This window comes from Rhagoletis pomonella, unplaced genomic scaffold (genome assembly GCF_013731165.1).
Source record: "Rhagoletis pomonella isolate Grant_MI unplaced genomic scaffold, Rhpom_1.0 Rhpom_scaffold_00010, whole genome shotgun sequence".
Lineage (NCBI taxonomy): Eukaryota > Metazoa > Arthropoda > Insecta > Diptera > Tephritidae > Rhagoletis > Rhagoletis pomonella.
The window spans coordinates 34155446-34170039 of NW_023458564.1; the positions used below are offsets into that span (position 1 = coordinate 34155446).

Below are 14594 nucleotides of genomic sequence, written 5' to 3' on the forward strand. Positions count from 1 at the left end.
GTTAGTCCTTTCATGATCGGTTGTTTCTCGGGTTTCAAGAAGCCCGAAAATATAAATAGTTTTATGGCGGAGTTTTGTACAGAAGTAAAGTTGCTTAAAGAAAATGGCATCAAAGTGGGCCCCAACCAAAATAGGTTGCGATTCAATGTCCGTCTCTTCGTTTGTGACACTCCATCCAGAGCATTCGTGACTGGTATCGTATCTCACAATAGCAAGAATGGTTGTCCCAAATGCGATCAGGAAGGACTATATAAAAATAGAAGAGTGTGTTTTCTGAAAGAGGTAAGAGGTTTAAGGTCAGATTCTACATTTGAGCTTAAACGCGATCTGGCGCACCACATAGAACCATTCAAAACCAAAAAGAGTTTGTTGGAGGAATCCGGGTTCGGAATGGTTTCGCAGTTCCCCCTGGATAGCATGCATCTCGTCGATTTGGGGGTGACAAAAAAAAATGCTTAAACTCTTAATTAAGAAATCAAATTTAATTAACATAAATAATAAATTTAATTTTGTCGCTAAATTTGTTCCATCGGAATTTTGTCGTGTGCCTAGAAATTTAAATGACATAAGTAATTGGAAGTCCACCGAGTTTAGGCAATTTTTGCTGTACACCGGTATTTTCGTTTTGAAAGGTTGTATTAGTAGTGATCAATATTATCACTTCCTACTATTGCATAGCGGTATAAGACTGCTGTCCAATGAAAGGTCGCATCAAAGAGACGCAGATATTTCACAAAAGCTTTTGGAAGATTTCGTAAAATTTTTCGGAACATTATATGGTGACGAGGTAGTAAGCCTTAACGTCCATGGACTTCTCCATTTAACGGATTGCGTAAAACAATTTGGACCACTAGACTCCTTTGCAGCCTACAAATATGAGAACTACATGCAGTCTATTAAAAAAATTATAAATAAACCCAATCAAATTCTGCAACAGATATTTCTTAGGCTTGAAGAAAGACAGGGACTTGAATCAGTTTCGAGAAATGCTTCGAAAATAGGGTCATTTAGTATTTCCCATAAAAAAGGAAAAGACAGCTTTGGTTTCACTAAGAAGACAGGACCCATCAAAGTAGTGGACCAAGTGAGCCCCGAGAATTTTGTATGCAAAGTTTTCCAAAATACGGAAAACTACTTCGAGCAACCTCTGCAGTCGTTTAGTGGTTTAGGTATAGTTGTTGCTGGAGAATTGAGTAGTGAAACCAAAGTAGTTCCGGTTACAGATATCGAACTCAAATATTTTTCCATACCTATAGGCAACAAGTTTCTTCTTATTCCCCTTCTTCACCATCTATTTCATGAGTTTGCACACTAATCTAAGCATTGCATTTAAATTAATCTTGAAAATAAACAAAAATAATAAAAATAAAAGCAATAATATCAATAAATATAATAATAAAACTACTACTAATAATAATAATAATAAAAAAAATAATAATAATACTCTTAAATATTAACAAAAATATTAATAATAAAAATGACAACAAAATAATAATAAAAATAAGTATAATAACAATATTAATAACAATTCTTGATTTTTTAATACATGGATATATCCGGCAATATTTTTGAAGAGTCCTTCGATAGCCAAGAAAACAGTAAGCAAATAAATTAATAAACAAAAACACATATATATCAGTTTAGTTTTCTTTTTAGCAATTTTGCCAAAAAAATCGTATGACGCTTTAAGTGATCCGCTTCCGGAGACATCGGCATCATCTCAAAATGGTACGCAAAATACGAATTTCGCCTATAGTAATTAATTATTTATTTGATATTTTCGTTTAAGATATTCTGAAAGCTTTGAGGGAAGTCCTGAATGGGCAAAAGGAGTCCAACGCACGGCTGGCAAAGTTAGAGGAAAATGTAATTTGCGTTTCTGTTTTTGATAAATGTATTTTCTCATTGTAAAAATACTTCTCATACTTAAGCAAACGACTGTAATACAAAATCAAGCCATTCTTAGCCAGGGATTGGCTAGTATTGTAACCAACCAAGAGGAGATAGCTAAGAAGCTAGAGAAAAGAAATATATGTGTAAGAATGTGGTAATTTTACTCCTACACGTTTATTAATGTAAAACATTTTCACCAGATCGAAAAGAACCCGGAGGCGATGGCTCAGACGAAGGCGCTAAGAGAGTGTAAGGTGGCGGTTAGAAAAATTGAGATGTCCGTTTGCCGCCTGATGGGAGAGTTGGAGGACACGTTCATGAACGATGTCACCAGCATGCTCCCATTAGCAACTACCACTGGGGTGCTGAATGTGGAAGAAAGGCTTCAGGTTCAAGAGTTTGCCCAAGCAATGGTAACACTCATTGTTGTTATATTATACCCATATAAATTTATTATCTTTTTTATAGACTTCGTATTTGAACAAAATGAAGGGGACATCAGAAGATGTCGGCACTGTCATTCGCGGCATCTTCACGGATGACCTGCTTCACAACTACAATTGGGACGGGACATTGGAGAAACAGGCGCTTCATAAACTTAATATTATTAATAATATTCTGCGAGGTACTTTCTTTAATCTACCAAAGAAAAGCTATTTTTATAAGATATCTTTTTGCATTTCATTTCAGATGTATTCCAGAAACAAGGGGCCCTCAACTTCGAAAGAAGTGTGCGAAAGGCGGTGGAACTGAGCCACCATCGCGTTCAACAAAAAAAATATTTAAAAAAGGGGAAACAAAATTAACCTTTTTTATCTTTTAGTATCTTCTGCCTTAAGTTTAAACTATTTTGAAATAATATGCCTTTTAAGTTTTGTATAATTTAATTTCTTCTAATTAATTTAAAAACGTATGTATGTACATACATATGTAATAAATGTGAAGTGAAAATTAATGTATGTATTAAATTTTTTTAAATATTAGGATCAACTATGATGGGTATGTGCATCAAGCATGATTGCTTACCTGTGATAGGATTGCACATCAAATATGATTTATCAGTCATGATGGGTCTATACATCAGGTGTGATCGGTCAACTGTGATATGTTCATACATCAAATTTCATTAATCAGTAGTGACAAGTCTGTAAATCAAGTTTGATGGATCAGCCGTGATAGGTATCTACGTCATCGTTCACTGTCGAGATACGGTGGAGTAAGCAGTTCAGCTATATTTTAAATAAGGCCATAAAATTCATAAGTTGAAAGAAGATAAAAAATCACACGTATACATTTGTTTCCATCATTTTTTTCACATTGGCCTTAAGAAATACCCGTCTGCGATGGGCAACAAATAAAGTCACTGGCACTAAAATGGTCTTCGCGCACACGTGAAGAGTCTCCTAATGAAGTATTGATACTTCGGAGTTTTAAAATAACGCACAAGTTTGTTGTCCTGGCTCTAGTCAAACACAACATACCGCCCGTAATTCTTTTTCATTTTATTCTGTATTTAAAATCAGTCGCACAGCTCACAATTGAAAATTTATATTAAAAAAATTAAAATTTTTAATAGTATAGGGTTAAGAGTTGACATATTAGTCGCAGTTCAAAAGAGAGAAATGTCGAAATCACTTCTACCTTGTTATGCCTTGAGTTATACGAAGACGACGTTGTTCCGATTTTTTATTCCAAATTTTCTCCTGCGGCGCTTTTTTCTTTTTTTTTATATAAAAGCATACTTTAATATATACCTGCCGTGTTTTTTTAAGTTTTTATATAAAACGATAGTTTACTATACAGCTAATGAAAATTTGGAATAAAACATCGCGGGATTTTTTATTCCAAATTGTTGCCTGTGGCGCTTTTTCTTTTTCATATAAAACGATATTTTAATATATATTTAAACAAATATAATGTGCAGAAGAATTTTTTGTTACAAGTCATACATCAAATTAAAGATATTTTTGTGCTGTTTCTGATAATCATATTTGTTAATATAGTTAATTACGTATTTTTTTACGAAAAACATACATTTTTATAAAAAAAACTGCCATAATTAGGTTTTTGTACTTTTTCTCAAAATATGTATAAATTATATACACAAATATATATCGAATGAAAGGTCCTTCAATCACTTTTCCAACTGTGTCCATAGTTTTAAAATCGGTGCAATAGTTTTCGAAATATAAGCTTTTAAAAATGTTGAAAATTTCACGTTAGCCCCCTTAGCGCCGCCCCTGATAATTTGCACAAAAAAAAATATGCCGTTAAAATCAGGAAAAGAGGGCGGTCCACGCTTACTTTTTTTTTAGCTCATCGGCCCCAATTCCAATTATTGTTTAAACTCTTACGTAATGTTTAACGTAAAGTAAAAATGATGAATTTATTAACGACTTTTGCTCGATTTTAGGGATGAGGAAACGACGAACTAACGACGAACAAACGATTTATCACAGTTAACAAATGAAAATAATGAAATTCTTACATTTGGGGTGCTAAAAGCAGGAACCGTAAAATGTAAAAAATTATTTATAAATGTTTGGCTTAGGAACAAACGTTAAAAATGGACGAACAATGAAGAACAAACGACGAACTATCGATTGCAATAATAATTAACCCAAAATAATCTGTTGCGGGTGCTAACTTCAGGAATTACGTAAAGTGAAAATTGAAAAATGAATTATAAATTGTTGGCTAACGAACAAACGTTAAAAATGGACGAACATTAAAGAACAATCGACGAACTATCGATTGCAATACAAAAATCTTAATATTTTCACAAATGGGATGCTAACGTCGGTTGGGTGATTTGTACTGAATTTTCTGTTCAAACAAAATACTTTAGTATTTTCTTAAGGTTTTTACATAACTACCTTAAACTTTACTGTAAAAAATAAGAAGAATATAATTTAATTATAGTTGACATGTTTTGGATAATGTTTGATATGCCCAAGAAATTAATACAACAAAAAGATCAATCGTTTTATGGGCATATCGCCGGGTCGTTACGTACCAGTTGCGATAATATGATGGAGCTTAAATTATTTAAAAAAAAGGCTTAAATTTTTGTCGAGTGTTGTTAGTTTCCTCGAAAATAACTTTCAGTTTAATAACAATAAATTTCAATACTCGAATGGCTTTTGCCTATAACTTACAACTCCTTTTTCTCAATTTACTGACTTTGTAAAAGAGTTTTGCATACAAGGCATAGAGTTAGATACTCTTTTTAGGGAATTCTTAGTTTTTCACAGTTTTTGCGTAGTTGAAAAATTATTTAAGCCATGGGGAAATATAGATGAACTCCTTAAAAAGTGGTACTTTTTTACAGTATGAGAGGATCTTAAGAATAAAGTTTGTTTCCTGGCGCAAAGAGAGAAACCGGCTTCTAATTAAAATTTTTGAAAGTGAGCTTCAAATTAAAAGTAATTTTAAAATGAAATGTATAGAATTCGTTGACTATTCAAACACTGAAAATGGGAATGATCTCAATATTGCTATTCAAAAATGTCATAAATATAAAATAATTTATTGGCTCCTGCGTACGATGATGTGTACACTCATGTTAAAATAAATAACATTTTTATATTTTATGAACTACTAGTGAACCCGTATGGCGTTTTTGTTTAAAATATTTTTTTTTTATAAAAAAAGGTATTTTTTCCTTATAAATGTTTTTTCTCATACATACGAAGTATACGAATTGCATATCAGAAGAAAGCGGGTTTAATCACGCTTACGACGATATTAATTTTTTTTAAATCAGTTCAAACTTGTTTTAAATAGAAGGTTTTTATTTTTTCAAAAACCCGACCTTTGACCCCTTTATAGCACCTGTAACATACAAAAAGCTATATATCGTTTAAATAAGGGCGTACCACGACTATGTTTTTACTTTTTTTAGTAGTTTACATACAGTAATTAAAAATAATTTTTTACCAAAGGTCCAATTTCGAACTTCGAAGGCCCATATCTCGGCTAACTTCGAAAAACGGAGAAATTACTTTTTTACCTATGACTCAATCTCTTAAAAAAAATTAGTTTGGTCCAATACCCAGAAAAAAAGTTGATTTTGCCGTACAGCGTTATTGCTATTCAAAAAGTCACAAATATAAAATAATTTATTGACTCCTATGAATAATGTTAAAATGAATAACACTTTTATTTTTTATGAACTATATTTTATTTATATACCAAAATATTGTTAAAAACAAGAACTGAGGCGTTTTGAATTATTTTCTGTTACTTACATTCATAATTTTGCTTTGAATAAAAATGTACTGAAAAGTACTGATTTTTTTAGCATGAAAACGTCTAATGTACTGATTTCGCGCATAAAAAATCTGGCAACCCTATTTGCAATTGAGTTTGAGAAAAAAGTATGTGACGTTCGTAATTTTGAAGCTTGCTGTTTCTGTTTTGTTGTTTACATTTATTTCTTTATGTGCATTTTGGTGGTGGATTATTTCAGAGATTTTGAAGCGATTTTCAGTAATTTTTTTATTCATATTTAATTAAAATGATCGCAACGCGATCCATGTGGGACCGTGATAGGAAGCTGAAGAGGGAAGCGAGACGTATTTGCCGCAGTAAGAAGAGAGAGGCCGAAATACCTGAGTGTGGAGAGCTTAAAAGGGCGGTTAGGCGACTTACGGAAAGTTTTAAGACCAGGGCGAACTCTTGTAAGAACAACAATGGCGATCTGGTGACCGATGTCCAGAACGTACTTAAATTATGGAGGGAACACTTTTCGATCCTTTTGAATGTCAGAAGCACTAAAAGAAGTGAAGAAGATGAACCCGAGTCCCCATTCGATGACGATGTAGTCGATATCCCAGCGCCTGACTATGACGACCTGTCAGCCGAGCTATTTAATAACGATGGCAAGGAGCTAATAAAGTGCATACCCGACGACTGAAATTCAAGTGCGCTCTGCCCAATCCACAAGAAAAGCGACTCCGCTATGCCAGCCAACTACCGCGGAATCAGCCTTCTAAGCATAGGTTACAAGGTCTTATCGAGGGTATTGTGTGAAAGACTGAAGCCCACCGTCAATGAACTGATTAGGTCTTATCAGTATGGCTTTAGACCTGGAAAATCCAGCATAGACCAGACATTCATACGCGAAATCTTGGAAAAGACCCGCGAGAAAAGGATCGACACTCACCACCTATTTGTCGACTTTAAAGCCGCTTTCGACAGCACTAAAAGGAGTTGCCTATACGCCGCTGTCTGCATTTGGCATCTCCTCAAAACTAATACGGCTGTGTAAACTGACGTTGAGCAATACCACCAGCTCCGTCAGAATTGGGAAAGAAATCTCCGAGCCGTTCGCCACCAAACGGGGTTTCAGACAGGGCGTCTCCCTTTCATGTGACTTCTTTAATCTGATGTTTCAGAAGATAATAAGAGCTGCAGAACTGAACCGCTCAGGAAAAATTTACTACAAGGGCGTATAATTGCTGGCTTATTCCGATGACATCGTCATCATCGGTAACAATAACGGCGAAGTCTGTTCTGCCTTTTCCAAGTTGGATAAGGAACCAAAGCCAATGGGTCTGGTGGTAAACGAGGACAAGACGAAGTATCTCCTGTCAGTACATTCGCGCCTTGACACCCACGTTACTGTTGACAGTTATAATTTCAAGAAAGTGGAGAATTTCGTTTACTTGGGAACCAGCATTAGCACCGATAATAATGTCAGCATGGAAATCCAATGCAGAATCACTTTTGCTACGTGCTGCTTCGGACTGAGTAGTCAATTCAGGAGTAGAGTCCATTCTCGACATACGAAAACCACACTCTATAAGTAACTCATCATGCCCGTGCTGTTATATGGCGCAGAAGCATGGACGACAATGACAACATCTGAACATTCCCACGACAGCCGGTTCTACGTACCGGAATGACTCGGGTTTTACCCGACCAAGGGCTGTTGTTTCGGCGATCTAACCCCGTTTAGGTCGGCGAAGTATCTCAGAAGTTGTTCGTCCATAGCGCTGCATTCGCTACGTTTCCTTCTACTCAGGGCTGGCATCGAGTCAAACCCAGGGCCAGAAACCTACACCTGCTGTGTATGCCAGAGACGACTACACCACAACTCCACCTCAGTCAAGTGCAATGCTTGCGAGGGGTGGAGTCACCTCAGAGTCTGCTCAGGGCTACGGACATATCGGCAGTGGCCCACGTCGTTTGTGGCCCCCTGCTGCTCAAACAGAGCAGCCTCCACGGCTAACCCCAGTCCACCTGAGCAGTCCCACACAAACACCACAGTACAACAACATAACAACACAATAGACCACACCACAACCGCGACAGACCACAGAACACACACAACCGCACCACCACCCACACACCGCCGCCAACAACTCTTGGTTCCTCCTACAATTTGCACGGTATGTCAGATCAGGATATTCCGTAATGTGACATCAGTCAAGTGCAACACCTGCCTTGGCTGGTGCCACTTTAGGGCATGTTCAGGTCTGCGCACCACGCGAGATTGGACGAGGAACTCCGAGTGCCCATGTTGTGCAGCACGGTCGCAAACCTCAACCGCGACGCCACCCACCACCACCACAGGGCGGCAACCACCTCAGCAGCGCACACAGCCAACGGCGTCACGGCCACACACATCTCTCACTGCCCGCATTACCACACGTCTCCCGAACCACATGAAACTCCTTCAATTTAACTGCTACGGGCTTCAGAGCAAGATCGAGGAGATAACCGTGTTTATGGGAAGGCATGGTATATTAATAGCTGCTGCCCAAGAGACGAAGTTGCACAGAAATTCAACATTGTGGAATTGCGCCGGGTATAACGTGCACCGTCGAGATCGCGAGCGAGATAATGGTGGTGGCTTAGCGTTCATCACGCACCACACCGTGCAGTATCGTCTTATCGAAGCAGACATCGACCGCAGGGATACCACTCTAGAATGTCAGGGTATTGCTATCCGGTCAGGCGATGTTGAGCTCGAAATATTCAACGTACACATACCCCCTGTCACCTGCTGCCCGGCAGGATATCTCCCTGATATAGGTGCGCTCCTCAGAGGTGAAAACCGGATGGTTGTAGGTGAGTTTAATGCGCACCACGACCTTTGGCAATGAAGCCTGTCAAACGATCGTAGGGGAACCGATTTGGCTGAGCAGATAGACGATTCGACATTCTGCACAATGAACGTCGACGCACCCACCAGGATTATGGGCAGCTGCTGCAGCTCGCCAGACATAACAATAGTCAGCGCTGGTCTGATAAACAGCATGTCATGGCGACCTATGCTGACTTTGGCATCAGACCATCTGCCCATAGTCATCTCGATCGATAAACCAACCGACTTTGCTTCCGCAGAGCACCGAACATATATCAACTTCTCCAAAGCTGATTGGAAAGGCTTCGCGGAATTTACTGAAAACACCTTCGCTGCTCTCCCCAACCGACGTCCACCTTGGTGAACGTAAGTTCCGCAGGGCTGTCACTGCTGCTGCAGCCCGCTTCGTACCGGCAGGATGCATCACGGACTCACGTCCAAATTTTCCTGCCGAAGCGGCTGTTCTAGCCGATGAGCGTGACAGCCTTCGTCAGGCCGATCCCGGAGATCCCCGTATCAGGGATCTCAACGCGCAGATTCGGTAACTAGTGAACGTACATAAGCGGAAGAAGTGGGAAGAACATCTCAAGACCTGTAACTTCACCTCTGGTGTGAGTAAGCTTTGGTCAACCGTAAGGTCACTGTCCAACCCGACGAAGCACGACGACAGAGTCGAAATTTCTTTCGGCGACCATGCCTCGTCGGACCCGGAGCGATGCGCGAGCTACTTTAGCCGGCAGTTCATACTGCATCCTCCGGTGGACAAAACCAAGCGTCGAGTGACCAGAAGGCTGCACAAACTGCCAACAAATTGTGCCCCCTTTGCTTTCACTTGCGGTGAAGTTCAGGTGGCCATCGGGAAGGCGAAAGCCTCCAAAGCCATGGGTCCCGACGGAATATGCATGCTGATGCTGAAAAATTTGGGTCCTTCGGGAGTAGCGTACCTAACGGAGGTCCTCAATTTGTCTATGGCCCCTCTCATCATCCCGGACATCTGGAAGGTGGGGAGAGTGGTCCCACTGCTCAAACCGGGGAAACCTGCCTGTTGAGGACTCAGTCTCGAGTTATGTAGACTCTAGACCTGTGAATGCCGTTCTAGGCATACAAACACCGGACATTGACGCGACGGAGCTCCATCTGCCTCGGGAGACAAGAACAACAATATACCAACTTCGCTCTGGCTACTGCAGCAGGTTAAACTCATACCTGAGTAGACTAAATGAGGATGTGCCAAATGAGTGCCGGCATGCGGAGAGACGACTAACGACGTTGTCCCTGTGGACCGACCCCGTAGAGGCTGCACGCTTCTTGGGGCTGCCGTTAGTGGAACTCGACGACAACGACTGAGATATCAACCGATCTGGGCGGGGTGTTGTAGCCGCTACAACAACAACAACTTCTGATGAAGCTGCTCTTGGAGTATCCGAGAGAGATTTTGCGGAAGATTTATCGCAGACGATGGAATGATGAGCTGTATGAGCTTTACAACGACATGGACATAGTGCAGCGAATTAAAATACAGCGGCTCCGATGGCTTGGCCATGTTGTTCGAATGGACGCCGCCGCTCTAGCTCTGAAAGTATTCAACTCGGAACCCGCTGGTGGTAGCAGAGGAAGACCACTGAGATTGAAAGACCAGGTGGAGAAGGACTTGGCTTCACTCGGCATTTCCAATTGGTCTCAGTTGGCACAGAAAATATACGACTGGCGTGCTTTATTGAACCCGGTGAAAATGGCTTAGGCGATTCAGCGCCAAATAAGAAGAAGAGAATAGATCTATAACTCTAGCAGTCACACAGTGTTATAATCCCGACGAAATCCTTGACGGTGGAACCAGGGGAACTGTACATGACGGTGGGAAGTTTAGTTTGGGTTAAAGTCTCTTTAGGCTTTCGATCGACGAATAGTTTTATATTAACTTTTGTGAACTTCTGTTTATGTGTTTTTGTACAACATACCTCTATTGGTTATAATAATTTTAAGCTATAATAAACAATAGTAAGTTATTGGTTTTGAATATTTTTTTTTTGTATGGGTGGGCCCCCTAAATTTCGTTCTGGCTACGCCCATGATTGCTAGTGCTATAGAAACTATAGTATACAATGGCGGTCAAAAATGAATGAATGGTGTTTCGTTTTTAATATTTACAATATTTTTTAAGCCAAATTTTTTTTTATATATTTTTATAAATCATTCATCTATTTTTGACCGCCACTGTAGATACATACATATGTATGTACATATTACTTAGCTGCTACCCCTCGAGCACACATTTAGAAGAGATTTATCCACCTTAAAACGCCGACAGTGCCATTGTGCTACAGTTTAGCAATACTATCTATTGTAGTCATCATGTTTGCACACAGAATCCAAGTGCTGAATTGTATTACTTTTATCGTGGCGGAAGTAGTGATAGTACTGGGATCTTTATTTTTTTCTATTTGTGTGACGTGCTAAATTTTGAGTTTTAAAATGTCGTTTACAGCATTTATAATGTTTATTTTAGCTCATAGAGACTACATCAAAATAAGCGCCACATCTTCCGGCTTCATAGCTGGACAGCGCCAATTGTATAGGTAATATTGTAGATTGCCATCACCAGTACCGAATTTCAGGGGAAACAAAAAATTCTTATTCTCCATTAAATCAAGTGCATTGAAAACGTCCAAGCTAATATTCTTAGCTGAGATCAGAGCATCGTTCATCAATTCTAACCATGGTGTCTTTGTAGACACATTGTAGAAAGAATAGGCAGCGCGTACAGTCTTATGTACAGGGTGATGCATCACAGAAGATGGCAAGCAGTAATAACTGGTCATGTCCGTGATGTACCCATGTTCATCTTCAACAATGAAACAGTCGATGATACCTTCTTTCGGCGTAAACCAGTGACGGAATTCTTCTTTGGAAAAAACAGGGCTCAATGAGAACTTCTTGAGGTACTCTTCAAGTAGCTTCTGCGCCTTGTCCATATCCTTGGGTAGGATACGACGATATCCTTTGGTTTTCGGTTGATCGGGTAATTTGTACAGTTTGATGGTTCGTTGCATGGTCATATTACGCGCTAGGTGCGAAAATTTTACCTGAAAAAAATAAAAATAAAAATTATTGAAAAAAATTATGAACTTCCATTAACAGATTTGTTAAAAATGAATAAAATTAAACATTTCAATAACCTGTTTTGGTTTATAAAAAACTTTTGCGATGTTTAGAATAAGTATTTTTTTTTTTAATACACAACAACAATTAAAAAAGGGGTTTTCAGAAGACGCGCTTAAAGTTTTTAATCTAGCACGAAATTTTGACACAATATATGTATATTATGCATCATTGTGGTATTATTTTAGTCAAAAAGCGATATAAATGAAGTTAATTAAATAATACATAAGTGCTTTTGTTATCAAACTGATAATAGCTCAGCGGAGTAGGTACATACATGACTAAAATCAGTTTTACAAATTTTCAAATAACCAATAATATTAAAACATTGATTTGTTTTTACCTCAACAAGTTTCTTGGGATTTAGTGATCGATGCCAGTAGCGGCATGTTGCCACGGGTTTGGGTAAAACCACTCCCGCTGTGTACGCTGCTTGGAAAATTCCCGTCAAATTTACTCGACGAGTAATCTCACGTATGAGTACAGGTGCAACTCGTTTGCTACGCAACTTTTTATGAACACATAAAAAGTTTATCTCAACCGTTTTGATCACTTTGTCATAACAACGCAATTTGCTGGGAATTGCAGATATAAATCCAACAAGGCGGCCCGACTTCACAACGCGGACGCCCACATGCCAATCTCGCCTCCATCCAGGTGGCTGCAAAGACCACTTGAGAAATTCGGGTTGATAATCAAAGCGAAACATAGCGTCGTCATCCTCCACATAGTTCTCATTTAATAAAGTATACAGTTCGGTTAAATCGGCTGCACTATTCAAATCAAGAGTATCCCACTTGAACCCCTCTGGCAAGGTGTATGGATCAGGCCGAATCTCCGAAACATCTTTATCAGGTTCGATACACTCATTTGTGGTGATGTCTTCATTCAGTTTGGGAACTGGCTGCGTGGACCAGAATGCAAATTGCTTTGATTGCCTACCAGCTGCTGCAACTTCCGAGAGCACCTGCAGCAATCCCTGATTTCTGAGTAATCCTAAAATAAAATTTCAGAAATGAAATAAAAAATAAGGATTGTCAACTTTTGTGTTCACAGCATGATTCAATAATTATAATAATTGAATCATGTGTTCCCAGAACCGCAATAATAATGGAATATAAGTATTATTGTAAATGACATGGCTAACGTGTATGTACGTATATGATTCGTTTTCGAATCTTTAGCCGCAAAAATAAATTTAATATGGGCCAACCTGCCGAAGTTGATTTCACATCAGCACGTTTTCTTTCACCATCTTCCGATCCAGAATCCTTGCTGGCGGTGTTCGGGGCTGATTTGCTGCCGGCTACAGCTGCAGCAATTAATGCCTCAGTTGCAGCGGCTACGGCTTGTGTGCTTTCTATCGCATTTGCATTACGCTCATTGGTTTTCTGTATATTTTCTGGCTCTTTATCGTTATTGGGCATTGCAAATTTTGTTTTCAGCTCCAAAGGCAAAATGATCCAGTCCTGCCAATCTACTTTTGCACCCTTTACGCGTAAATCCAAATGACAAAGAATGACTCACTTCAAAATAGAAATTTGCAAAAGTCAAACTTCTTCTTCCTTTAATTGCAAATTCATTTACACTCATGATAGTTCACAATCAAGGAACATCCCCACATTAAGCGGAGTATACACTGCCACAAAGAACGTAAATCTATAAGAAGAGACAACACGTTATAATTGTAACGAGTGGGAACATCAGGAGCGTGCTTTCTCTTTTGCCCAAATGGGTTTTGTGATTGGATGAAAAGGGAAGGCACGCTCCTGATGTTCACACTAGCTACAATTATAACGTGTTGTCTCCTCTTATAGATTTACATTCTTTGACTGCCACCATGATCCAACTACACAAGATCTGACAAGATGAAGCAAAAGAAAAAAGGAATTTTCTGGCTGACGTTTGTAATTTCGGCGCCATGCTATTTTCTTTGAAAAGTAAACAAAGAATATGAAGACGAAGCATAAAGAAAAAATGCAAGAAATTTTGCAGCACATGTTTGTGCTAACCAAATTATTATTTTGTACGTGTTTTTGCCACCAATCACCGCGCACTTCATTTTAATTACATTTGCACAAAAAATTTATTGAAAATCGCTTAAAAATCACTGAAATAAACCACCGACAAAATACACATAAAGAAAGATGCAAAACAGAAATAGCAAGCTTCAAAATTACGAACGTCACACACTTTTTTCTCAATTGCTATTACAAATGGCTGCTTCTCAGCCGGTCAGATCTGTTCTAATTGGTTCATGGAAATGGACGAGGTAAACTCGCACTCTCTTCCTCCTCTTTCCCACACACATCCGGTTTTAGGCGGACTGAGCAGTCCAATGTGCGGAGGGCCATAAGCAATGCTTACATTTTAAACTTCGGCACAGCACTTTGGCTTAGGCTTGCGATCGTCTTCGAAACCGAAATGTCCTCCCTTGAAAAATGTGTTG

General features: G+C 39.0%; 1 protein-coding gene and 1 long non-coding RNA gene across 3 annotated transcripts; one reads left to right on the forward strand and one right to left on the reverse strand.

Moving 5' to 3' along the window:
* Positions 1-1548: 1548 nt before the first annotated feature.
* Positions 1549-2012, forward strand: LOC118746451. Of its 2 annotated transcripts, XR_004993849.1 has the most exons (4): positions 1549-1598; positions 1657-1728; positions 1790-1866; positions 1932-2012. It is a non-coding gene; the product is annotated as an uncharacterized LOC118746451 (long non-coding RNA). The 2 variants fall into 2 exon arrangements; XR_004993848.1 differs by having other exon boundaries at positions 1790-1985.
* Positions 2013-11367: 9355 nt separating this feature from the next.
* Positions 11368-13673, reverse strand: LOC118746263 (glycylpeptide N-tetradecanoyltransferase). The gene is made up of 3 exons (XM_036480099.1): positions 13359-13673; positions 12489-13141; positions 11368-12069 (listed from the first exon to the last, which is right to left on the reverse strand). The coding sequence occupies exons 1-3, from the start codon at positions 13570-13572 to the stop codon at positions 11503-11505; spliced, it is 1434 nt and encodes a 477-aa protein (XP_036335992.1). The 5' UTR covers positions 13573-13673; the 3' UTR covers positions 11368-11502.
* Between the last annotated feature and the right edge of the window lie 921 nt (positions 13674-14594).